This window comes from Xiphophorus hellerii, chromosome 6, assembly GCF_003331165.1.
Source record: "Xiphophorus hellerii strain 12219 chromosome 6, Xiphophorus_hellerii-4.1, whole genome shotgun sequence".
NCBI classification, from domain to species: Eukaryota; Metazoa; Chordata; class Actinopteri; order Cyprinodontiformes; family Poeciliidae; genus Xiphophorus; species Xiphophorus hellerii.
Window position 1 is genome coordinate 24,468,332 of NC_045677.1, and position 27,384 is coordinate 24,495,715.

At 36.8% G+C, this 27,384-nt stretch overlaps 2 protein-coding genes across 4 annotated transcripts in view; both read right to left on the reverse strand.

Annotated features, from left to right (window-relative positions):
• Positions 1–187: 187 nt before the first annotated feature.
• On the reverse strand, positions 188–19,040 carry apol1 (apolipoprotein L, 1). Its single transcript, XM_032566028.1, has 25 exons — positions 18,843–19,040; positions 18,705–18,740; positions 16,935–17,006; positions 16,113–16,184; positions 15,956–16,012; positions 14,412–14,471; positions 14,281–14,340; positions 14,144–14,203; positions 13,994–14,059; positions 13,837–13,893; positions 11,957–12,022; positions 11,667–11,744; positions 11,529–11,582; positions 11,379–11,453; positions 11,232–11,276; positions 9,831–9,878; positions 7,272–7,361; positions 7,101–7,136; positions 6,676–6,768; positions 6,526–6,576; positions 5,055–5,099; positions 4,303–4,380; positions 2,487–2,526; positions 2,033–2,084; positions 188–1,232 (listed from the first exon to the last, which is right to left on the reverse strand). Exons 1-25 carry the CDS (start codon positions 18,843–18,845, stop codon positions 371–373), a joined length of 2,256 nt encoding a protein of 751 aa, XP_032421919.1. The 5' UTR covers positions 18,846–19,040; the 3' UTR covers positions 188–370.
• Positions 19,041–20,887: 1,847 nt separating this feature from the next.
• tep1 (telomerase-associated protein 1) overlaps positions 20,888–27,384 on the reverse strand; it is a 38,380-nt gene continuing 31,883 nt past the window's right edge. The window contains exons 46-57 of one of the 3 annotated variants that reach the window (XM_032566012.1): positions 27,240–27,369; positions 27,058–27,143; positions 25,290–25,416; positions 25,079–25,209; positions 24,739–24,863; positions 24,225–24,368; positions 24,013–24,112; positions 23,178–23,327; positions 23,087–23,147; positions 22,815–22,897; positions 22,070–22,174; positions 20,888–21,953 (exon numbers count right to left, since the gene is read on the reverse strand). In XM_032566012.1, the coding sequence (XP_032421903.1) occupies positions 21,834–21,953; positions 22,070–22,174; positions 22,815–22,897; positions 23,087–23,147; positions 23,178–23,327; positions 24,013–24,112; positions 24,225–24,368; positions 24,739–24,863; positions 25,079–25,209; positions 25,290–25,416; positions 27,058–27,143; positions 27,240–27,369 (1,362 nt within the window). In that variant the 3' untranslated portion in view covers positions 20,888–21,833. Of the gene's footprint in view, positions 21,954–22,069; positions 22,175–22,814; positions 22,898–23,086; positions 23,328–24,010; positions 24,113–24,224; positions 24,369–24,738; positions 24,864–25,078; positions 25,210–25,289; positions 25,417–27,057; positions 27,144–27,239; positions 27,370–27,384 lie in introns of those variants that run through there. The other 2 variants (XM_032566010.1, XM_032566013.1) reach the window with 2 other exon arrangements.

Below are 27,384 nucleotides of genomic sequence, written 5' to 3' on the forward strand. Positions count from 1 at the left end.
CACGCCCTTCTCCCCAAATCCAATCACGTTGCATTATGTGTGCGAGTGTGTGTGGGAAAAGTAAAGATAACCCCCCACCCCACCACCCCGCCACAGCTTGTCCTGGTTTTCCCAAAGTAAAATATGGTCACCCTAATGTAGAATAACATTGACAAAATATGACTTTGAAAAATGAATCCCCAATTTCTTTCCTCTATGACAGGCTCAATAAACCAAAAATATTGTTGTTAATTTCTTACTGTAATATTTATAAGCAGAACCCCATAATAACCTGTTGGAGTCAGACATATTCCCGGTTCTCAAGGTCCTTTTTTATAGCTTTTTTTAAATCCAGTCGATCTCATCCTCATCTGAACTCTCATCATGTTTCTCACTTGTCTCTTTTGCTCTCGCCCTCTTTGCCGCCTGCGTTGCCTTCTGGTGTGGTGCTGTGCAGCTCCTCCCAGATGGTGTTCAGCTCCACCAGCCCGTCGTGCAGCTGTGTGGTCACCTCCCTGATTTTGGCTGCAAACTCTGATTTTGCCCCTTTCTTCAGCTCCTTAGAGTCTTCAGCTACGAAATAGATGTCCATACCGACAAAGAGCCCCGTGAGGACCCCAGTGGCCATGCTGGCGATCTGGACCGCCCTGGCGGCCGTGCTGCCCGCCACGTTGGCGATCTGCACCACACGCATGATCTCGTTGGCGTTGATGAGGATGGCCTTCCCCGCCATGGCGCCGTCCTCGTAGAACTGACTGGTGAGCGCGGGGAAGTCCTGGTTGTACGCGCTTTTCTTCATCTTGATCAGGTCGAACTTGCGCAGGTTCTCTATTCCCTGCTTGATGAACTTCAGGCACTTATTGAGGTCGCCGATCTTCTCCTGGTAGTCCTTGACAATCTTCTCCACCTTCTTGCGGTCCAAAGAGTTGTTGACCTGGTTGGAGATGCCGGCCCCGGCCGAAGTCAACCCACCGGCCGTGGCGACACCTAAACCCACGGCTGTGACAATCAGGGAGGTTCCCATGGTGAACGGAGCCAGGGCGAGGCCAGTGATGGTGGTGACGCCGCCGATGGCGCTGGTGGAGCCGCCGGTGATCTGTGCGATCTTTGTCTTCTTGTTGAATTTGTCCAGGCCGTCGGCGATGGTGTTGAGGTCGATGACGTGCTGCCAGAGGCTCTCGGCTCGCTCGGAGAACAGCTTGTTGAAAACTCGGATTCCCTTCTGGACCTTATCTGCAGTTACAGCGAAGGCCCTGACAAAAGAAAAAGATGATGACTAAAAACGTGACAACCAACAAACAGCACTTTCATCTAATTTCTATGAGTATTTTTTTCTAATATTACAGATGAGAAATGTATCAAAATCTCTTTACTTATTGTTTACTTATCCTTATTTTGTCTACTGTTTACATATTCTTCAAATTCTTTTTGTTTAGTCAGAAAGTCATTCTCTCCTGATTTTTACTGGTACAAGTTAAGTTCTGCTGCTCTTGGCAGTTGGTGGTTACCATAGCAACCAGTAACTGCCAGCTCCTCCCCCTTTTTCTGTTGCAGTTTGTAACTATGGTATGTAACGGGATCGGCTCGGTGTTTTCTAAACTACTATAATATTTTAGCATTTGTACATTTTTAATTTTGCCATATTTCATTTAACTTAAAATTAATGTTGTAAATTTCAGCTGTTTCATTTTACAACTATTAACTGTTGCTCTGTAGTTAGTTAAGGGTTATTTATTCTATTTATTTAATGTGTAGGGGCGAAAGCTGCAGGACTTGATGTTAAACACCAACTTGATGTTTCTCTTGTTAGAATAAATACAGCGAGCCAGAGTGGGTCTGATGTTCTATGAAGACTAGCGTATTTTTAAAAACATGTTAAGACAGATTTTTAAGTTTTGTAGAAACTACAGAAGTGATTAACTTCCAGACTGTAAATAAATTCAGGAGCAGTTTATAATACAGTTTATCAGCATGATTATAGGTAATAAGTGAACAATGTTTGCAAAGCGTCACTCAAAAGGTTTAATTGACGTCCATTTCTGCTTCAGCTTACTTGACCTCTTCCTTTTTTGTCATGTTGTCATCTTGAGGCGTGTCCTCCCATGCTATGAAAAAAAAAAAAAGCAATAAAGAGTAATGTTATGAATCACTTCATGGGTAGCACAAAGACAACAGCATGTTGACATTGCGGTACACCCATGTGCTGCTATGACAACCATAAACTGTAGCTCCCAGTGGACTGGGTGAACATTAGCAAGGTCAGCGTTTGTTCCCGACGTTTCCAGTGACCCATGACGGTTTTATAGCAGGTTTATTAAAAGATTTTGGTTTGTTGAAGCAGGAAATAGTCTTTTTTCTAAAAATGGACACTGGTGAGGACAACTGGAAGTATTTTGATTTTACTGAAGTGAGTTAAATACTTAAATGAAAACAACACTAGGATATTAAAAACACTTTTCCTCATATTTTCAGAGAAATATTTTAAAACAAATAGAAAAAAGACTTACATTCAACATTGTTCCACCAGTCCATGAGATCCTCCACATCCTAAAAGAGACAGATTTTTATTTACATACTTGTTGCTATTGTTGACTTGTAAAGCTGGTCAAAAAACAGACAGTTGGTCACCTAATATCACTTTTATTTAGTTGATTTCACAGTGAAAATGGTCACAGGATGCTGCACAAACAGACAAGGAGGCAAACCAAACTGGTCATTTATTGGACAACTTTTAATGACGGTGGCGATGGACAGCAGCCATCAATCATAAGAACTGGTAACCCTCTATGCATTTGAAGATTTGCAGCAAATACTCTATACAAGGTTTGAAGATGAAGGTTCATATACTTTATAAGTAAGTAAGTAAGACTAGTAAGATGCAATCAAATATTGAATTTGGAGAAATTAGCAACCATGTACGAAATAAACTGATTAGCCTCTAGACTTTTGTACGTTTTTAATGTTGCTCCGGTGTAATGGGAAACGCCGTTCATGACATACTGCTAGAAATCACGTGGTGTGAATTCAGGTAAATTTGATCAAATCAACAAACATGTCAGGAGCGAGGAGGTATGGGTCGGTTTCCAACTTTTGTAAATAGCGCCGTCTATATGTACCCCAAAGTTTTGGGAAAAAAGCAACTTCGGAAAACAATCTCAGTCATTCTGTTCAATACTCCTGTTCCCCACTTCCAAAATGCATCATGGTACCTCAAGGTGATTACGTGACGTAGTTGCAATGCTAGAAGGAGACAGGAGTTATTCTCGCATTTTAGAGATCAACAGGCTGAAACAAGATGCAAGATAAAATATTCAGCCATGCTTATGGCTGAACGTGAACTGGTGCTCATAGCCAGCAGTTATTGGGCAGGTTGCCAGCACATAAACACTCACACCTAAGGCCAATTTAAAACGATCAATTAACCTAAGGATGTTTTCACATCTAATAGTCCAATAGACTCGGTTTGATTGCGGATCAAAATTACAACATTTCCTACATTTTCAGATCCCGCCGTTCACTTTCACACTGCACTGTGTCAAACGAACAAAACCAATTGAAAAACCTGTTCACCTCCTCGCCTGTGGGGGCACTGCACCAGGAATCACAGAAGGAAATGACATAAAAACCTCTGAAGACACCGAGCGCACCTTTCATATTCACAAAAAGCAAACAAAAATGGAGTAGCGTCAGATTTTAGCGGTTGTAGAATTCCTCTTTTTTCATTGGCTAGACTCATGTTTGTTTTGGGTTGTTTTTGTTTTTGGGTCTGAGTCATTTACCCAGAATGCCCTGCGCTGTAGTATGCTTCCTGCCTTTGGAGCGGTCTCCTGTCTGCTTGGTGTTCAGATATGCATTCGAAATGCACCAGAGTTCACTTCAACCGAACGAGACCCAAGGTTTTGAAGGTTTTAAGGTGAACCAGAGTTTGATTGCGCATTCTCCCCTCCACAAACGAACCCAGAGAGACCACACCTACATGGAGGGAACATAAATACACTATGCAGAAAGAGCCCAGGTGGGATTCAATCCTTCTTGCTTCAAGGCAACAGTGCTAACCACAGTTCCTCCTTGCAACCACAAAATGTTCAGTAAAATCAAAAATTACACCAATATAACAAAGATTTCAGAATCTCTTGAAACTTCAATTGTCACAATTCTTTAAACAGTTGACTGCAAATAGATATAAATCAATATACAATAACTAATTACAAGTGTAGGAATGGCTAACAGGTTTGTTTACAGATATTAAAATTATGTATTGTTGGGAAGAAACTGGAAAAGGGGCAAACAGACCCAGAGTCGTCAACATATTTAGAAACCAACCTGGCCTTCATCTGGCCTTGAGGGCTCCATACGGAAATCCTCCAGCCTGTCAAATAAAGACCTTTGGGGTTCTTCATTCTGAGAAAACAAGACAAAAACAAATTAAAACACGGGAATAAGCGTAACTTTACAAACAATTCTGCACAGAAGAACAGTGACAGGCGTATGCTAAGTAGACATTTGTAAATTTAAAAACCAGCATGTGAGAAGTCATGGCTTCTTGGTTTCGCCATTTCTGCTCAGAGAAAAGGGAGGAAGTTTGAGTTACAACAATTTTAACTCTGCAGACTGCTTTAGGCCGTTTGCAGAAGTCAAAAAAGGACCAAAAACTTCCATGAAGCCGCTGAAAACAAGAAGTGGAGAAACAAGTCTGGGCACATTTGAGCCTAATCTTCTCATCTTCTCATGTTCATGGGCACGCACAAACACGTATGACGGTGTGGGCTGGGTTTCATGTCAGCAGTGGCAGAGGAGCAAAAAAAAAAGAAAAACACATTGACAACAATAGTCTCTGTTGGGAACTGAGCGTTTACTCTGGAGGCGAAGTGTGTGATGGGAGAATAGGAGGTTGTTTTCAGGGTGGAGGAGGGTGGGAGTCAAGTGACTGAAACACAAAGAGTAAGACTGAAAGGAAACATATCATGTACTAAATACATGTACTTCAGATGTAGGTTTCATGCGACAGAGAGGAAAAAGAGCAACAAACAAAAGATACACCGAAAACTTTATTTTATAAAGGAAATATTTTCCACCTCTGCTGCAGCTCCGCCTGGTCTGTTCTTCTGAATGACTTTGGCCTGAAAACAAACAAAACAAACAGAAAATCATGTCCGTCGTGATGCTGATTTTGAAGTACAAAGTTTAGATTTATGGTCAGCTAAAGGTTTTCAGACGGAGCAGACAGGTTGCAGTGAATCGTTCACGGTGTGCTGGACTAACCTCACCTAAATAACCCGACAACGAAAGAGTTTACATCAACAACTAAATTAAAACTAGTCCAAACAATGCAGCAAGTTTCAAAGTTTTTATACAATCATAACCATTGAATTTATGATTGTATAAAAATGCTCCAGACGTCACATCACCATCTTTACAGTCATGAGATCTCATAAATACTTTTCTAATAGGCCACATAGTGGTTTCAATCGGCAGCAGTTACTTCTTGTACAGAAACAGTTCAGAATATTTTAAGAATCAAACAGGTTGCACTGTGATTAGTGCTTTTTTTTTGTTTATTTGTTTTTACTAAATTTTACAGCGTGTCACCTGTGGTATTACCAAGAATTACAGTCATAAACATACATGCAAACATGCAGAAAAAACTTGAAAATTGTTTTCCAGTAGCAAACTACTGGAAAACAATTAAAGTAGCAAACTACTGGAATTGTTAATTGTGCAAATTACACGTAACCAAGGGACACCTGCAACATGCAAAGAACTGAAACCTGATGTGAAAAATGTAAAAGAAATCTTACAAGCACAAACTGCAAAGAACTGAACTGACAGGAAAACCGATATAAACCTTAATAAATATGTAAACTACATGGCAGAAAAGTACTGGATTCATGACATTCAAGCCACTGGAAACCTTAAACCAGACAATCTACTGGAAAGATGACATGAAAACTCCTCAAAAACATGTCACGCCAACTGGAAACCTAAAACACATTTTTCATAAACAAATGCTTGTTATTATAAATTTAATTACTTCTTTGTTTGGTTTTAATATTCAACTGCCAACTTCTGTGAACTTTTTCTTGAGTCTCAGTTATAAATGCAGCTGAAACTGAAGCATAACTGTTGTCTGTAGTTTTAAACTAAATTTATCACCCAGTTTCATCAGAACTACGTCCTACGGATGCATCGGTGCAAATAGATTATCTCAAACATCTAACTGAGAAGTGTTCCCTCAGACCTCAAGATGTACTGCTAATAAGGCACGAAACGAAAGCTGCAGTGAAATCTACATGTTGCAATGTTGTGTCCTATTTTTATTTTCGATCAAATAAAGGCACGGACTAGTCAAAGAAGCTGAAAAGGAAGCCATGATGATGAGTCAGCTTACTAAGGTACAGTTACCTAGAGTTGTGCAGAACGGCTTTGTAAATATAGACTCTCCAGTAATAATAATAAAAACTAAAGTGGATCATTTTTAATCAGAAATGTATGAAACTTTTGAATATGGACACAAACAGGTTTGAATAACTCCCTGTTTTTTCTTACCTTGATCTGAGGCATGAAAGGATTGTGCTTCTTTGGTTTATTGACTTTGGGCTAAAAACAAACAAAAACAGGATCAGACCATGTCTGTAAAATTAAAACACAAAGTTCCTTTTGCAGCTTTTAGGGTTAAATTAATATTTTACACCTAACCTTGTCCATATTCTCCTTGTCCCCATCTTTTTTAATTTCCTCTTTAATTGAAGACTCATCTTTGTCTTTTAGTCCCTCATCATCAGATGCAGCCTGAAAAAAAAAAAAAAAAAAAGAAAATTAGCCACAAAATAAAACATTTAGCTATAACAGATGCATATTAGGTGTTTGTAAAATTAATTGATGAAGAGACAATTTTAAAACAGTTACTGCTTCTTTTTTGTCTAGGTTTAGACTAGAATTAGTAAAAAAAAATAAAAAAGAACCATAATGATATGTTTGCCATTATGGCAAATTTACAGAAAAATGTTTTCTAAAAACTCTCCGAACAGAAAAAAAAAATCTCCACCTTATTATTTTTAAAATTATTTTTAGATGCGAGAATTTGTGAGACCAAGTTATACCAGTCACATTTTGATATTTACCTGAGGCCGAGGCATGAAAGGATTGTGTTTTGGCTTCTTGAATTTGGGTTAGAAGAAGAAAAAAGTTTAGATTTTATTTTTAATTGAAATACAGAAACTTTCTATTTTCAGTTATTAGTCAAATGAACATTTGCTCATAAGCAGCAAAAAATGTCAAAAAACAAAACAGACCTTTTCTGGTTTTTCCTTGTCATCATTTTTAATTTCCTCTTTAGACGATGACTCATCTTCATCCTTCAGCCCTTCATCATCAGACGCTCCCTGACAATTAAAAAGACAAAAACATGATTTTTAATGTCTGACTTTTGGCTTTTTCTACGGAAGAGGATTAGGGCCAGAATTCTGACTTTAATCTCAGAATTCTGACTTTAAACTCAGAATTCTGACTTTCTGACTTTAATCTCAGAATTCTGACTTTCTGACTTTAAACTCAGAATTCTGACTTTCTGACTTTAAACTCAGAATTCTGACTTTCTGACTTTAATCTCAGAATTCTGACTTTAATCTCAGAATTCTGACTTTCTGACTTTAATCTCAGAATTCTGACTTTCTGACTTTAAACTCAGAATTCTGACTTTCTGACTTTAAACTCAGAATTCTGACTTTCTGACTTTAATCTCAGAATTCTGACTTTAATCTCAGAATTCTGACTTTCTGACTTTAATCTCAGAATTCTGACTTTAATCTCAGAATTCTGACTTTCTGACTTTAATCTCAGAATTCTGACTTTAATCTCAGAATTCTGACTTTCTGACTTTAATCTCAGAATTCTGACTTTCTGACTTTAATCTCAGAATTCTGACTTTAATCTCAGAATTCTGACTTTCTGACTTTAATCTCAGAATTCTGACTTTAATCTCAGAATTCTGACTTTCTGACTTTAATCTCAGAATTCTGACTTTCTGACTTTAATCTCAGAATTCTGACTTTCTGACTTTAAACTCAGAATTCTGACTTCATCATCAGACCCAGCCTAAAATAAGCATTAACATTACAAAACATGAGGCAATACAAAATACAGAGTTCATGAGAACAAGGCTAGCTAGCTAGCTTATGCTTATGAGAGAAAGATGGTTCAAATGCCAAAGAAAATGTTCTCAAACTGTATTTAAATATTCAGTTTTGGATTAATTAGTCAAAAGTATATTACATTTTAAGGTAGACATGATTAAATGACTGATAAAAAAATCTGTATGCCACTGCTTTAGTTCAAGAAGCTTTAAAGCAGATGCTAGATACTAAAGCTAGCAACAGTTAGCTAGCGGCGCTAAGCTAGCAGTGCTTTCCTTCTCTGCCTTTGATTATTTCTATAAAAATAACTAAAATCCTGCCATACAAACTTTAAAAGTGGCAGAAGATTCTTTCATAACACAGAGTTGTTAGCTTTACTACTAAATTTAAGGACTAATTACTTTCTATTTTCTAAATAAGAATCTCAAATGCAGATACAGGCGTGTCAAACCTTGATAGCCCCAAACTAATGCATAATTTTGAATAGTTTTGCAGTAGTAGGAAAATATGTATGGTTAGTTATGGCAATAATTAGTCATAAAAATGTTCAAAGTGACTTCCTGCTGGCAGATACAGCACAATTACCCCCTCACAAATGACTTACTTTAAACTAATTTTAATCTCAGATAGAGATATGTGTACCAGCTATTCAAACATTATGTTTCTACCAGATGAATAATAAAAAAAGAAACATGCACTGCCATTATACATTGGTCTAAGTCACACAAGAAACCTGAAAAACTACATTTCACTGAAACTGCTGCTGTTTATCCTTGAATGAACGATTGCTATCTGAGTCAAACATGCTCCAGTTTTTTAGTTTGGACTGTAAACTCATCAGGAAACATCATCCACATGCAATTATGCTCCTGTTTATTCCCTCAAATGTCCTGTCCTACTTTCTGCTTTTGACTCAGATTTCCCAGTTATAAAATCCATATTATATCCTTTAAAAATCAGCTGAAAACTCACATGTTCATGCTTGAAAAATCAAAAACAAAGAGTCCAAAGTTTTAACACAATCAACTTAATATGAACAGATAAATCTCCCCACAAAATGTTACCAAGTATTTTGTCTTGTTTTTATTGCAAACATTTTAGTACACTGGAAATAAAACAAAACTTAACTTGTGAGTAACTTTTCAGCAAAATATAGGAGCTTCATTAGGTTAATAATTCCTTAATAGTGATGTGAAAACACTAGTTATTGCAGATTATTTCACTTATAACGTGGTAAAATATCTTGTAAGTGAAAAAATCTGCTAGTGGAACTAGCGTCTTTTTAAAGTTCAATATAAGGAATTATTTACTCAAAACAAGCTCCTATTTCTTGCTGAAATGTTACTTGTAAGTTAGTTTTTTCTTATTCCAAGTGCCCTAAGACATTTGCACTAGAAATTAGACAATAATCCTCAGTTAGATTTTGTTTTTGCAGTGTAACAATGAGCTTGCAGGAACTCCCTCTGACAACAGCCTGAGGGAGTCACATGTATCTTGCATGGGTTTAGCATGACGCAGGCGATAAGGAAGCCGGAGCTGCTAAAGTTGGATCATAACCGAAACGGTAACGGCAAATACTCGACGTACAAGAGTTCATTTCATACAGTGACAGCATGAACACTGCAGAAGAAAAATATATTTTATACAGTTCATAAAAGTCTTGGATTATTTTGTTTGTTTGGGCAACAAGGTCCAAACCGAAACTGATGATTCACTCACTGGTTTGTCTTTGGTCAAACCAGTGGCTTCTTGTCCTGATTGGCTCTGCTGTAAATTTATAAAATAAAATAAAATATTTAGTTCATTAAAAAAAAATCTGGAAACAATTTTTACATTTGAAAAAAACTGCATCTCTTCCTGAAATATTGTCTTATCAGTGGAGCTTCAGCAGACATTTATTTTCTTTCCACACATAAAACCAAAACAATTAGACGCACCTGATCAGTTTTGTATCAGATTTTGCTCTCTCTAAAGTTTTCACCTCCCTACACCAACAGTAGCCAACTCCAATTTTTGCCCTGCATTAATTTGCTATTTAATATCTGCATTAATTTAGAAGATATTAAAGTATTTTTTTCTAACCTTTCTGCCATGAAATGTTGATAAAAATCTATTTTAGAAGCAGGTGTAACAAGCTGCAGGTATGAAATACAGCAATCACTGTAAAACATGACTTTGCAGATTTAAAAACAACAAAAATAATTTGACATTATCCATTTAAACGGTATTTAGCATCTCATATTGAACAGAGTGATTTTGTGGCTATTGGAGTTTATGTATTTGCCAAAAAGCTCCAGATATTTCCTTATCCATCTTATTTCATGTGGTTAAAAGTTCATATGGAGAAAATTAGCTACTCTGCTGCATCGTGTTCAGCCTTCCTATTATCTGGTGAAAATCTTGTTCTCTCTTCCAGCCTGAGTAAATAAATAGTTAATATGCAGAAAAGGTAATTTAGCTTTTTGATTCAGGTGTGTTTGAGCTGGAAGGCATCCAAAGATTGCAGGGCAGAAGAACTTCACTGGAAATTTAGAATATTGTCGTAGAGCAAAGTTTCTTTTAATATCTAGACATCTATAACTACAGGTTAGCCATCTTCTAGTCAATGAAAAAGCCCCAAAATAATACAGATGAAAAAGGGTTTATTCATGTAATATAAGCACTTCATAAATTATTAATAACTGTTTATTATCCATTAATTAAGGATGAGAAGGAGACAATATGCTAAAACTTGTTTACCAATGCTTACCGTGCTTATAACATAATCTGAAATGTTTAGATAACTAGATAAAATATATAGATGAACAGATTTGGCTCAGTATTTTGCAAGAAACGAGTAGATTTTGTCTCTTCCCCGGCCTTAATTAATGCATAATAAACAGTTATTGCTTTATAAAGTGTTCAGAGATAATTTAATAACATATTTATGAACTTTTTATTATGCCTCTATAAGGGGAGCCTCATCGTAAAGTTTACCTAAAGACTTTTGTATGAGGTTAAATGCCTACAAAATGTTAAGTAAACATAAAAAGCAGCTTGATTTTATTTTCACTAGTCAGAATGAAACTTTAGTGAAAGCAAAGAGAGAAATAATCAGACATTTTTACGTTCTGTACAAACCTCTTGCTTGTCTTTCTTGCGATGTCTGACAGTTTTGCTCATTTCCTGAAATGTAACCACAGCAGCTTTCTTAAACTGAGATAAGCTGTTTGAACAGATGGCACATAAAAAATAAAAATATAACTAAAGTAAGAGCAGATTTCCCACCTCCTCTGATGGTCTGGGTGGAACAACGGGAGGGTCTGAAGGTTTTTCTTTCTTCTCTCTAGGGAGTTTTTCCTTCTGCACAGAAAAATAAATCTGTTACATTATTTAAAAAAGAGCAATGCACAAGTTTAGATAGGAAACAAAAAGCACCTTCTCCTCTGGTTTTGGTTTTTCCATCTCATGCATGGATGTCGTCTTCATCGCCTGGAGTCCCAGCACAGATTTAAAGCAGAACCGAGAATGTTTTTCATAAGAACCACTTGTAAATATTTGCGGCTGCAAACAAACCTCTGCTCTTGGTCTGCGTAGGACTGGAGGAATTTCACCCTTTTCCTTCCCTTCTGTCAGGATCAAATTACTCTTGACCTGCCAAGGACAAAAACACAAAGTAAATGACTTGGTGTCCCAGAACAGGAGGTGAAGATTTAATAGCCGTCAGGAGCGAAACGAGAGTGACGCAGCAGGAAGTGTGGAGGAGGAGCTTCAGTTTGGAGGGTATTTTTGTAAGAAGTTGATCGGCTCCACATGCCTGTTTGTGGTCATCGATTAGTTGTGACCGAAGGAAAAAATAGGCTCACCAGATCCGCCTTGTTTTGCGACTGCTTCCCGTTCTCCGCAGAGGTCTGCGTGTCCTCAGTGTCCTTCTGAGCAGAGGACAAAAAGACATTTGTTGTTTTTTTTCACTGCGTTTCACTGAAATGCTCATAGCTTCCATTTAAGTTGGTGATTCCTCATTTAATTTGACATTTTTTGTTGTTTTTAATAGGAAGAAACATTTAATTTCTGTCAGCTGCAGAGAAATTGATTGGAGACTTTCTACTGATCTAAAGTGAACATAAAATCAAACGTTATATTTCCTATTTGAAGAGTTGTGGCTTAAAGTCTTTTTCTATGTACTTACTATAGAATATACATAGTAAGTAGATAATATAGGCCTTTTTAAAGGGGCAGTATTTTGTATTTTGCAGGAACATTTTGCCATTTTATAGCACAATCAAGTAACTATTTTACTTTCAGTTGTTATAAAAATTTTATATCTTTCAAATATGACTTTGTATTTTAATGCCTTGAAATTGGGCCTCTGTCTCTTTAAAAACTCCTTTTCTTTCTGAGACTCCACCTTCAGGAAGTCATCACAACATGGCTCCTCTATTAACCCTTTAACAACATTTCTACCAGCATTTCACTGAGAAGCAGCTATAATGAGCTCAGCAGATGCGCAGCTCCACCAGATGCTTGCTAATTGCTGCTGGCTAGTCTGAAGGAGCTGAGTGTGGGCTGCTCTGTGAGGCTGAAGCTTGGAAACTTCCACCTCCCAGGAACAGCAGCTCTGAGGTGGAGCCGCGCCTCGAAGGCGAATCCATAAACGGCTTCCTCCATTGTTACTGCCGTAAACAGAGAGCTGCTGTTTGACGTCAACGTTCTTCTTCTGCGGATGCCGGGAGCTTTGGAGTCACACAGATTGTGTCTGAATTTAAGCAGCAGCATGAATGACCATGCTGCTGCTTATGGTCATTTAATTAAACATCAGATTTTCATAAATCTGATGTTTAAAAAATACATCAAATTTCAGTAAAATTAGAACGGAGCATCAAGTCGTAATATTTTGAGTCAAAGTAATAAAGGATAAAGTTGTAGTATTAAGATTTTATTTTATTACGATTTTATCCTCAAAGCTACAACTTCATTCATGTTTTCTCTCGCAATATTACAGCTTTATTCTGGTACAGGTTTGTTCTCATAAAATGACTTAAACTCATAATTTTATCACTCTATGCTCCTAATTTTATGATTTTTTTAAATTAAAATTGTCATAATACTCTGTCACAGAAAATACACAAAGTACGGCAGCATCATGAGCAGCGGCATCATAGAAATGACAGCATCTTATCCTACATAAAGGGTTTTTCCTGTCTTTGTGTTTACATTCAAGTACTAAAAAAGGAAACAAGCTACGGCGATATATGTAGCAAGAGGCAGCAGTTTTATGGTGCAAAACTTTCAGGATAAGCATCGATCATCATCAGCAACACTTTCCCAGCCCTGATTTTCCCTCAACGCCACCAGCACATTTATGCACCATCAGGATAGTTACTTTAGCTGCAGAGCAGAACGGATTCAGTTTGTTCATGGCTTCAACCATGATGCTGTAGGGAGGGAAACATTAAAAATGATGCACAGATGTTACTCTGACATCCTGTTGACAGCTGCAGTACTAGAAAAGCAGTGGAGTTTAAAACAGATGAAGCTTTGGAAGCACATTCACTGCAACCAGATTAAATGGTCACTAGATCAACAAACTAACTCTACTGGTTTCCTGACTGGTAACTGGTTTAGCTGGGCGTGGCATCTCTCTTAAATCAGAGTTCTGGCATTTTTTGGTAACTGAAACGCGTCAGTAATGTTTCCTCTGATCTAAAGTTGGAACAAAATTTCACATCTTATCAACTGTATTTACCTGAGACTGAGAGCTTGCAACTTTTTTCTTGAAGATGCCACCAAAGAATCCTGTTTCCTGAAAGAAAGAAAAAACTAAATCAATGCTCAGCAACTCGCCTTTATGACCGATACAGACCGATGCGTCTGAGTCTGGATTTATCAGATAAAAACTTCACCTCTGTGTGGCTCTCAGACAGATTCTCACTGCTTTCAGAAACCTCACTGGCTGCTGATAAATCCTCCTGAGGGCAGGACAGAAATATGAATCACTTATTATAAAGAATAATATTGCAGAAGCAAGATGCATTAATAATTACAGCTCCCACCTGAGATGGCGCTCTTGCTCCAAAAGGGTTTTTAAAGATGGCACCAAACCCGCTTGGCTCCTGAAGACAGAAATTTAGATTTTTAACACATCCTGAACATTTAAATTAATCTGCCTTTAGTTTGAAATAATTCGTACTTTGGTCTTGGAAAGACTGTCGTTGCTTTTCGACAGCTCGCTTTGTGCAGACAAATCTTCCTAAAGGAACATTTTAAAAATAATTAACCAACCTACATTAATCTGAATAACATTAGAAGCATAATAAGTACCTTCGACGCTGCTCTCATCCCGTTGAATTTAGGAGACTTTGTCACCTTCCCTGCTGACTCCTTTGAACAAAAACACCATAAAAGAGTTAATACTGGGGCGTGCCGTGATGGCGTAGGGGTTAGCGCGACCCACATTTGGAGGCCTCAAGTCCTCGACGCGGCTGTCGCGGGTTCGACTCCCGGACCCGGCGACATTTACCGCATGTCTTCCCCCCTCTCCCTCCCCCTTTCCTGTCAGCCTACTTCATGAAAAGGGACACTAGAGCCCACAAAAAGACCCCCTGGAGGGGTTACAAAAAAAAAAAAAAAAAAAAAAAAAAAAAAAAAAGAGTTAATACAACCAGAACATTGGTTTAGGTTGCAATGTTTTACAGTGAAAATAACAGAGGCTTTTTTTTCCCCAACTGTTGCAGCAGTCGGATAGATGGGCAGAGATGTGCTGATTCAGCGCTTCTTCCAAATCGCTGATGCTGGCACATTTGATCTCACCAAAACAAAAACAAAAAGCTCAGAGGCGCCGGATAACAAAACATATCTGGATACCTGGTACACATACCTTAACATTGGTGAGATTAGGTGACTATATAATGAATAAAAACACTGTAGATGGTCGAGGACAGCAGAGGAAACAGCAGCAAACAACTGAAATCAGTGATGTTCTCATCTAGCTATATTGTACATACAGGTAATGGAATGAAGGCATTTTTTGATTATTTACACTTCCCCTAATGATTTAACTGTTTTTCACCCTTTATAACGATGTATAATGCTGTGTATAGTGCGTTCAAATATTCCTGTATGTCTTTCTGTGTGAGGGAAATTTTTAGAGAGCTGCTGAAACACTGTTCATTAAAAGTGATGATGTTCAAAGCAAAGTGGCAAGTTTCTGAAGCAGGGGAAGTTTTTCTTTAAATTTTGTCCGAACACGATAAACCGGAACGATGACGAAATACTTTGTGAGCCAAAGTATCAATGAGCCACTGCAGTTTTCTGAAATATGCTAATTTTGACACAGTGGAAAAACAAAACAAAAACTTTATTTTGCTTTATCAAAAACAAAATCAAGTTTTTAAAAATTAAGCAAATTTATTTTCTTAATTCTATTTTTTTTTTTTTATTTCATGGTCAATAGAAACGCAGCTACAGTGGAGCGCATTAAGTAAGACACAATCACAATACTGACCATGTAATACTGATAAACTGTTGGGTTACTTCTCAAAATTTAGGTGGGATTAATATTAAAGTATCAGATTAGAACTGGTCACACTGACTGATGACTGAGGAAAACAACCACAAATCACAACAAAAAACTTTGTGAGCCAAATTATCAACGATTCATCAAAGCTGAGTGAATACATGCTAATGTTAGCCTAGCATTTCACTAAACTCCTCAGCATAAAAAAATAGTATATTGAACTGGTCCAAATCCTCTCCTGGAACGACTGGTTCCCATTTGGCTGTGTTTTAGTCTTAAAATTTGTGTTGCAGTTATTTAAAATGCTGAATTCAGAGCAAAAATCAAAATCCGATGGGATGAGACTCACCTTCGTGTTGGTGATCTCAGAGTGGTTTTTATCATGAGCTGAAAGATCCAGAAGATCCTGGATGAAACATGGTAACATAGCGTCATTTTACTGAACACAGAAATGTAGGTGATATAATTTTTACTGTTTGTTTTAATGAAAAGTAAAAGTTGTTGACCTGAGACGGCCTGCGGGTTTGTCCTGGTCGGGGCGATCGCTTCAGTATTCCACCAAACATTCCTGATTTATCCTTAAATGGAAAAAAAGTTTGGAATTTCCAGCTTGTGTGTTTGAAAATAAATAAATAAAAATCACATAAATATAACAAAGCAATACCTTTGATGATTTATTGTCTGCTAAGCTGTCACTGCTGGCGGACAATCCAGGGTGTTGTGAAAGTAAAGTAAGTAGTAAAGTAGTACTAAGCTAACTGGGGGTTAATTTCTGCTTCAACAATTATCTGATGGGACGCCGGGAAAGACTATTGTTGTGTTCACGTTGTGCTAAAAGGAGTTAGCATATCATCGAAGCTATTCAAGCCTAAAGTAGTATCTCAATGCTAAACAGGTTTGTGCAAACAGACGTCCTTATCCCTCATCCTGATATTAACATCCACAGTCCAGGTTTCTAAAGTATTTTCCCAAAGAAGTTGCATGAATGATCAGAAACACATAATAGCACTTTGCACCAATCTGACAACAGAATAACCTAAACAACAGATTTAAAAACAATAAATATAGCTCGTATGTCTATTTATTCAACAATTTAGCTGCAAAAATGGTCTTCTGAATTGAAAATGCTGTTAAATAGTTGTTGATTGAAACGTTAGTAATTATTACAGACCAAGCAATTACTGACCACCAGTTTAAACACAAAAACATCTGAATAAAACCCACAGAAATTTGTGACAAAATGTGAAAACTTCAAGGCATTTTATGCAACAATTATTAAAACTTGCAAAGCCAAATAAAAGATGAAGTTATTATATAGAACATGTTACCTGTGCTTTTGGAGATGGTTGTGCAGCCTTGGATGATTTCCTGAACACCCCACCGAACAACGTGGCTTTTTGCTGGAAGCAAGAGGAGGAGCAGAGAAACGCCCTCACTGATCCTGCAGCGCGTTTATAATAAGCAGGATGTGATTTAAAGCATCATCAGAATGTGTTTCAGGTCCAAACGGCAAGTCCAGGCCTGAGTTTCATGTCTAATCTTGAAGATCAGATGGCAGTAAAACATTTTTATATGAGTGAATAATTGCATTACCTCATTTTTTAAAGGCAAACAATGCGGAATGTCAAAATGGCTCCATGTTCTTAATGAGAAATTCCAGTTAGTCATTATTCCTATTGCTCTCAGAGTGTTGTTTAAAGGTCAGTATTGTGTTTTTCTATTAGCACAATCAAGTAACTGAGTTGTTATAAAAAATGCTGTATATTTAAAAATGAAAGAAATTTGAGTTTGCAATTTAACATCCTGAAATTGGGTCTCTGTCTCTTTAAGAAACTCCTGCTCTTTCCGACACTCCGCCTTCAGCATGTCGTCTCAGCCATGCTCCTCCATTATGCTGTTTACAACCATTCTTAGGAACACTGGACTGAGAAGTAGTTCATATGATGAGCTCAGCAGACACCAGATGTTTGCTAATTGCTGCTGCCGCTAGTCTGGAGGAGCTGAGCGGGGGGGCATTGAGGAGCTGCTCTATGAGGCGAAACCCGACTGGAGACCGCAGTGAAAATAGGCGTCACTTGGTGAGAGCAAGCTTTTAGACACACCTGGATGGTTGCCATGGGAGATTAGGGGATTTCACAAACATGCATGGAAGAATCAAAGCAACATAAGTTTGTTTTTGATGTGGTAATAACAAAATATAACGTGATGTAAAGCTCAAAAAGGTGACTTTACATAACAGTGCCTCTTCTAGAGAGAGGAAAAGATGAACTGGGAGTTTATCTGCAGTAATGTGGGCGCAAGTTTGAAACCAAATCTCTCAATTTACCAAACTGTCTTTGTTATAATCCACACATATGGCCTTCATTTATAGATAATTATAAAAATTAGCTTCCTCCATAGCAGTGGTGCCCAAAGGTTTTCCCCACAAGGACGTAACTGTGAAGCACAGAGTAACTTTGGGCCACAAATACACCCGTCTTTCCATCATCTTTTATTTAATCCAGGGTTGTGACCATAAATCAGCCGGTAAATTGAGAGATTTGCCTTTTGGCTAAGCTGACTGTACACCACAACAGATCATCACAGCAGATGTTACACCAATCCACCCATCAGTTTCCTGCCCAATTTCTCCTTAATTTGTGAAAAATACCCAAATACTTCATTAAAAAAATATAAAGATTTATAAAGATTTTTTTAACTTGCTCATTAATAAGCACATGTGTTTTACTGAAAAGAATAAAGTAGTTTTATTTTTATAGATATCGGGTCTATAAATGAGTCACTGTGGATTCAAAACAAAGAACAGAAATAAGAAAACAAATAACAAACAAAAACAAAAAGGTGCTTTTGGGGGGGCTTGTCCACCCAGGGCGCCAGTTATACAAGAGCCGCCCCTGGCTGCCATGCTTTGAAACAAAACAAACGTTTAAAAAAAAGGATCTTTTTATTGACTCCACCTGTTTGTATCCGAACCACCTGGGTACCAGATTCTGTTACCAGCTAATTCCGGGTCTCCATCAGGTTAAATAAAAGGAAAACGCTTCGTTATGGATCCAGGAACCTGGAAAAGTTAACTTACAACACAAACAGTTACTCACAGCAGCAAGATCCAGATCCAGTTGATCATATCGATCCTGTCAGACAGTGATGAGGGTAAAACAGATTCAAGGGCAATAATTTTAATAACTACTCAGCCGGTATGAACAGCAACTAAAAACATGTGATCATTAACGTACCATTAACCCTCATGATCGGTTTCAAATCCCTCCGTTGAGGTGAATAAAATAAATCTAAAAAAAAATATTCAATCTGTGAATTTAAAATAATAAAAATAAATCTGTGGGAATGTGAGGGGATTATCTTCAAAAAGGATTTTTATTTCTGAGTCGGACGTCCTTCAAACTGGAGGATCCCGTTTAGTTTCTCTCACCTGTGAGCTGTGGTCCAGGAGAGAGGGGCGTGTCAGTCTCACCTGGAAAAGGTGGTGCTGCGTTTGAGGACGACTCGGAAAACTAAGCGTCGTTCGAAAACTAAATCAATCCACCGATCAGCATTTTATGTATTTTACAGATAAATTTGTAGAACAAATGAATAAATAATAAAGGAACGGGGATAAAAAAAAAATAAACAACGTACTCTTTAGAAAACTGTAATAAAACTTTACATTTTGAAATGCTGAACTGTGAAAATTAAATTTCAGTCGTTACAACAGAACCCAAGGACAACATAAAAATATAAAATATCCAACACTGGAAAATATTCTTTGACTCTGAGACACATTAAGTAAAACAAAGCATTCCCTTAGCAAAAGTATTTTATTCCAGTGTGCTTATTTTACACTGAAAATGAGGCAATGTACTTAAAGTTTACTGTTTATGGGTTATATTTACTTAGCATAGTGAAGTATACTTGGCTCACAGGAAAGTATCAAGATAATTCAGTAATAGTTTGCTGCAAGCAATTTGCTAAACATGCTTAAAAGTATGCTTTTAACAATTAAGTAAAATACCAAAAATACTATATTTCAGTTATAACAATTCATAAAAGTGTACTTAAAGTATGTTTAAACTAAATTGGGACTTGTGGGATACAATAGATGTTAATTAAAATATGAACCACGAGTATATACCTAGTACACTAGAGGTACTTGCATACTTAAACGTTTACTATTGTAAACATAAAATTTTTCTGCCAACCTACAGATTAAATAATATTAAATTAAATTATATTCATCAGAACATGAGATTTTACTGCCTGGTTTTATTACTGTACTTCAGCGCCTCCAGTGGTAGAAACGAGTACTACAAAAACAAAACGAGCCTCAAAATTCAGCTTCCTCCCATTTAAATCTCTAAGAACTTTGATTTTTTTTAAAACTCTTCAGTCAAAGTAAATTTAAGCAAACTTAATATATCACACCAATGTTGTGGTTTGCTCATCTTTAAGGGAAATCTGAAGAAAACGAGAAACCTTAGATTTTGATGCTTTTTTTTACAATATCCAAAACAAAAAAGTCTTTAGATTTGTAAATGTCTTTATAAATAAAGTATTTTCTTTTCTTTTAACACGATGCATCAAGACAGATTGTCAAAGATAAAAATACTTTCAATTATCCTACATCTTCAATATTCTAAAATGTATTTTAGGATATTTTTGCATTACTTATAAATTAAAAACAAATGTGTTAATTTCTCTGCTGCAACTTTATTACTTTTACAATGAATCACCATCTCCAAAGTAATCCACTCACCTTTTCAACTGAACAGGATTAAAACATTTATAGGATCTGTTTATAGTTCACTAAAGATAACCAGATATTACCATCTACAACTTCAACTATTTTATAAAATATTATGGCTTAGGGTTGAACAAAAATGAGCCTTACCTTAAAAATAAAATCATGTTTACTGTAAATGTTTTATAAATAAGAACTGCACAGGTAACACAGGTGAAAAAATAATGTACCCGAGTATATTTTAATTATTTCTAATTTGTTATCAAATGGTGTATTTTTCAAGATTATATTCAAAATGTGAAATACATTTTTAAAAACATGCTTCTAATATTTAGTTTTAAACTACATTTTTGACACACTCTTAAAAAAATATTTTCTAAAATATACATAAATTAAATATATTACTAAAATTGTACTTTGGATTATCTCCTTAAAAATACTTTATATGTTAAATATTTAACATGTTAAATTTCAATATATAGAATTTGTTAAAAATAAGAAAATATGAGACTTAATGCAAGAAAAGAGGAACAAGGGTTTAATTAATATCTTTTTTTCCCCATTTATTGAAGATGAATAAAATAAATGCGATCAGGCACAATATAAAGCCACAGATTCCCAGCCTTGTAAACTCAGAAAAACACAAGAAGTTATGCTTTCTCATTTGCAATAAGTGTTCAGGTATTGCACGTTGTAAAACAAAAACAAATCTTTGGTAATCACACTGGTTAATTATTACTGTTTAATTTTAGCAGCGAGTGCTGGGCGATAATCTCCCATTTTGTTTCTACCAATTTTAATATTTTGTTATTTTTCTTTTCTAAAAATGAAACAATAAATGATAGAAAATACTTTAAAAAGTATTTTTTCTATTTAAATTATTCCTTCTGTGCGAGGGCGTATTAGGGCCAAGCTATGAGTTTAATTAGCTACAAAAATAGTCATAATAAAGCAGAATAAAGACAATTTTACCAGAAAAAAAAATTAAGGTTACAACAAAAAAGTCATTTTAACGAAAAGAAGCATCAAGATCCAACATGAGAAGCTCAGTTTGTTTTTTCTTCAAAATAAACTCAGTCGTTCGCGCGATCTGCTCAAATCCTTCTGCTGAAATAATTTGATGCTAATGTATTAACAGATAAAGTATTTCCTTATTTGTAAAACTGAAAACAAAGTATAAATTCACAAGATGCTCAATATTCTTAATTTATTTTTCATGTAGGAGTTGTCATAATAATTACAACTTTATTCTGGTAACATTAACGCTTCTATTTTATTATAGTATAACTTTATTCTCATATTAATACGACTATTCTTGTCATATTAGGACTTTTTTCTCATAATTAACTAATTTAAAAAACGTAGCGTGGCCCTAATATTTTGCAGAGGGCGTGATGAAAAAACCCCAAGATTGTCTAGAAATTAAATCTCCTAACATAAAAATTTCCAATAATCAATAAACTTGATTAATCGCCCAGCCCTACTAGCAGATTTAATCTTTCCAGGAGAGGAAGTAAATCTTCCCCCGTCCGTCAGCACAGACCAGCTCACTGGGCTTTCCTGGGTTCAGCTCCAAAAACAGAACCGGGCCTCCACACACAAACATTCCCACCTGAAACACAATCAGAGCACAGATTATTTACTGAAAACAGATTAAATCCAGCGAAACAGATGGGTCAGTGTGTTTTTCAGGAAGGAGCAGGTTTGACCCTAAAGGTCGCGGCTCGCCTGTTTTTTGGTGTTTCTGTCCCAAAGCTTCAGCGTTCGGTCGTAGGAGGTCGAGATGATGACGCTGTCGGTGAGTTTCAGGTGAGTGATCCTGTCCAGATGGGCCTGAGGACAAATCACCACCATAATCATCATCATCATTAGGATGAAGAAGGTTATTAATTATTCATCTCAATCAAGACCAATTACAAAAACTTGCAGGGACACATAAAATTACTTTAAAATTATTCAACTCCCTTCCTGCAAATTAAGTTTATTCATAAAAGGCGTATTAGGGCCATTGTAGATAAAATAAGAAATTAATTAATTTTGGCCAAAAAGCTCAGAAATTTAGATATTAATCTCAGAAAATTTCTGGGAAAAAACGTGAAAATTTCTGAGGTAGAAAAGTCGACAGTTTTTGACTTTTGGAAAAAGTCAAATATTTAAAATTTTTCAAACCCTGAAATTCTCAAGATTTTTTCTAAAAAATCTCCGTGAATAAACAAAAAAATTCTCAGTTTTTTATCTTGCAAATATTCAACTTGTGGAGATAAAAAATTTCTGAGTTTCTTGTACATTTGCTTAGTTCTGCCATATTTTGCCTAAAACGCCTCAGTGCTGCCCTCTGGTGTTGAAAGGTGGGTACTGCAGGTGAATTCTCCTAATGTTTACAATATAAAACTGTAAAATGTGTAGCAGTCATGGTATCTGGCCTGTGGTGAAGGTAGTTTTGGATCAGATGTGATTTTGGAGAGGATCTCACAGGTTTTCTGTCGCTCCAGGAGGAAACATCTGGATGCTGATTGAACCACATGTTTCCTTCTTCATCTCCACACACCACAAACTCTGAAACACAGAAACATCGCATTAAAACTGCTGAAATAGTTTTTAAAAAAAATACTGGAAAACACAGCTATAACTCATCTCACTGCTGAACCATGTCAGCCATGTTTTTGGATTTGGTGTATTATTCTGACTGAATTAAATTTGTTACTGTTATAAAAACAAGTTTTTAATATTTTATGTTTTTGGTACCTTTATCCACAGTCATGGCAGTTATCAGGCTTCCCTTTTCCTGCTCTTCCTTCTTCTCTTCGTCTTCCTCCTTCTCTTTGTCCTCGTCTTCCTCCTTCTCTTCGTCTTTGTCTTCCTCCTTCTCTTTGTCCTCGTCTTCCTCCTCCTCCTCCTCTTCCTCCTCCTCCTCCTCCTCGTTGCTGAACTTCATGCTCATAGAGCAAAAACATGAGTGTAGAGTAGTTTCTGGGCCCAAACCGAACTGAAATCAAATCAAATAAAAAATGAAATAAAACTCTAGCTACATCCATAACTCAAGTCAGAATATTATTTCTTTTTTGTTTTGCTTTTTGCAGAGAAATTTTTGTTTTTCAATTAAATCACTGAAAATCTATTAACTTTTCAATTAAGTTGAAATATACTGAAATGAATGTGCAGATCGCGACCCAAACATCTTTAAACTAGGCAACAAATGTTGCTGGACAATAAATTGTTGTAGAAATTATTGCGATAATATTGTTATTTTGTGACAATTTTCAACTAATATAATAGTAATGGCATAATAATGCAAGAACACATTCTCAGACTTTAATTCTCAAGAACAGTTGACTCTGGAACCGGAAGACATTTTAAATATCCAAAATAAACAAAACAACAGAAACAACAAATAAAATGAATTATCAAGTTTCTGTAAACAAAATTATCCTTAAAAAAGAACTAGTTGAGATCAAAATTCCACACTGAAGACTTTTATTTTTCAGTTTTTGGTAGAAAGAGAAAAACAACAAATCATCCAAAGTTTGCTTTAATTTATCATGCGATTAATTGATTTGTTGCTTATTGTGACAGGATTAGTTTAAACTTATTCTGCTGGTGATTTGTCCTTTTAACTGATGCTGCTGTTCGATGTAGTTTTTATTATTGCAAAGTGCATTAAAGAAACTCACAAAAAAGCCCAGATTAATTTCTCCGTCGCCTCTACCAGTCAGCCACACACTTTTCTCATCATTACGAACGACACTCAGAATATCGACGCTTTGAGTCCAGCTGAAAACAACAGACATACACAACAACGATGCACATAAAAAAAGATAATTATCTGCATCACTAAAGTTTAATTCTTCATTTTGGATCAGCAATTGAGAAAACAAAAAGTTACTTTAAGTTTTGCTGGTTCCAGCTGTCGAGCTCGTCTTTGGCCACGTGGCAGAGCATCCCTTGGTAGGTGACGCCAACCAGCAGCGAGCAGTAAAACAGGCGAACCATCGGGTTTCTCACTTTGTAGCTCCTCGCCTTCATCAGGCTACAAGAAGCAGAAGAAATACAAACTTTTTACAGACAAGGATTAACATTTACTGCTTGGTTTAAACACTCCAACTCACCACATCATCAATAAAAGACTTTTATTGATTACTTCGGTCAGAATAGTTTTCTGACAAAATTATTCGATTCAGCGACAAATTCTGCAGCACATCTACATGTTAAGGTTGTCAAAGTCAAGCTAGCATAACTGAGCTACTTACTTATCTTCCAAAATGATCAAATAAATAGTTAACCATTTTAATTTTGAATGATGAATCTTTATAGGATCATGAAGAAAACTTGTTCACTTCATTCCTGGCTGTAGAAGGAGCTTACACACTGATTTATTATTATTTTTAAATATTTTTTACCTGACTTTGGTGCGTTGTTGGTTCCACACCAGCTTCCACACATCAACAACCATGATGTTCATGTAGGAGACGGCAAACTGGTTATCAGGCATCCAACAGGCAGCCGTGATCGGGCCGTCCGACGCCTGGAACCAAAACAGATGCAATCACAGAAAGAAGACCATGAAATAAAAGGCTGCACAAAATTCCTAAATATTCAAATTCATAAATATTCAAATTCAAGTGAATTAAAGTTTGAGGACTCTACAAACGTCGTGGTGTGTTGTTTTCCTGACTCTCCTGGCTCTGGATTCAATTTCTATCCTGCAAGAACCAACATAAACACCTGGGCTGGATTTACCTGCTTGTGGTCAACCACAGCGTTCTGCTTCCACAGCTCCAGCAGACCCGACTCGTAGCCAACAAGCATAAAGTCGGCAGCCTGAGAGAAGCACAGCGCTGAGATGGGGCCTTTCAGGTACGCAGAAGTGTCTGTGCACAAGTGACGGAAATGTTTGTCAACTACCAGAGTGATTGTTTAAATCCAGCAGCTGCACGGTGAAGAGATGTACCAGTTCTCCAGGCCCAGCATCTCAGGGAACCGTCTTCAGACACAGTGAGGAATTCTGGGACTTCTCCTTTCTGGGCGACGCCATGAACGGCGCCGCTGTGACCCAGGAAGGTGCTGAAATGTTCAACCTGGAAAACGGAGCAGCATTAAACCTGAGAAAATGTTTGAAGCTGGAGAGCAGCTCCGAAACGGACGGATCAATTCAAAAGTATCGATAATATTGATACCAACGCGATAAAATCAATACTTTAGTTTCAGTTTCCGTCTAAACATTTTATTTTATTTTTGTATCGTAGCTTCTCAACGCTACCTCAGGTTGGACAATATGGCTGAAAAACTATCACAATATACGTAAGTGTTTCTGATTAAATACTGATTTAATCAGATTAGTTTTTTGTTATAAATATCTGTTTTATTTTGTTATTTTTAAGCAGTTATGAGGCACAGAGGCGAAAGTTTAAACTGCGGTCCCGGTTGGCCGGAGCGTTAGTGATTAACGAAGCAGCGCTAACCTCATCATGCAGGTGCAACCCGGTGAGGAGCTTTCGCGCTCTCCTCATAGTCACGCATCATGCTGGTTTAGTCTTATTTTATTATTATTAGTAGTATTATTTCTCTATTTATCAAATGCTCTGTCCACTTAGTCAGCCAGAGTTGATGCGTGTGAAGATCTGAGAAACTCGTCCCTTAAAACTCCAGCAACCAAAACAGTTTCTGTGGCGCTTATTAAAACATTAACAGACACAAAATGGAAGAGCTACTAATACATTAAGTTCAATTAAATCTCCCGTTTGTTGTGCTTCTCTGTGCGAAGTGCAGCAGCGGATTTAACTGATCATGCAGGGCCGGTCCAAGGCTGTATGAGGCCTGCAGCAGAATTTGACTTAAGGGCCCCCCTTGCTGCTAAAAACATCAGCACCTCTAACAGCTTCTGTGTTAGATTTAATCTGGGAGAGGAGGAGGAGTTTAATTGGCCAACCTAAAAACAATAAGTTATAAATGCAGTTTACTAATTTGTATTTGTGAACAAACACAGCTCAAACTCAAAGGTTAAACTCACAGCCTCAGATTGTTGCTACGGTAACAAAACAATTTAACTATGAATATTGTCCTTTGAATTTTTACAAAGTAAACTTGCCAGCTCCTTAAAATCTTACATTTAAATGTTAAACAATTTAAATTCTTTGCTGAAACCATTTAAAATCAAATTTAGGAGCTTTGATAATCTCAATAAACAAATGTTGCATTTATATATCTGTGGTTTGTGTTAAAATATTAGCATTTATGGGCCCCTGAAGCCCTGGGGGGCCTTATGAAGCTGCTGAAGTAATTTGCATTAAACAGAAGTGCAAATAATTGATATTCATTATAATTTTATTTTTTAATTTGTTGGTTTTAAGATTCTATAGTTATGGATTTAAATAGCGTTTCACTGGCGATGTCTTCCAGTAACATATAATTACCCAGTAATATTTTTAAATTTTCTGCCTACTTAATATTTTTTAATACAAAAACACAGTGGAAAACCGATGGAACGCCGGTGGACAACCGATGGACCGCCGGTGGAACGCCGGTGGAACGCCTCGACCACCAATATTTTACCAAATTTCCTGTGTGGAAACGCTGGATGCTGGTCGTGTATTTACATGAATTCGGGTCAATATAAAAACATCCAGCATCGCACAGGTCTAAGTGTTGCACATAAAACATATTTGGACATTAGAAGTTTAATTTAATGAAGTGGGCGGGTTTTATCTGCTGTGAAATACCTCCAGAGGTTTCCAGAGCTGCACTGTGCCGTCGTCTGAAGCTGTGAAAACAGTCAGCTCTTCTGGTTTTGTTTCCTTCTCCTTGTCTAGAGACGAAAGGTCGGAAAAAGTTAAAAATATTGGCACCAAATTTGACTGAATATGATTAAGAACAAACGAGGAGTCTAGAAGAGTTTCAGCACCAGCGTTTGGGAGCAGAGAGCAGTGGTTTATACGTTGCTTGTGGGCGGAAATGTGGCAGATTTCAGTGTTTTTCTCCCAATCCCAAACATGCAGGGATCCCTCCGAAGAGCCGGCGATCACATGCCGACCCTGCACACAGAAACA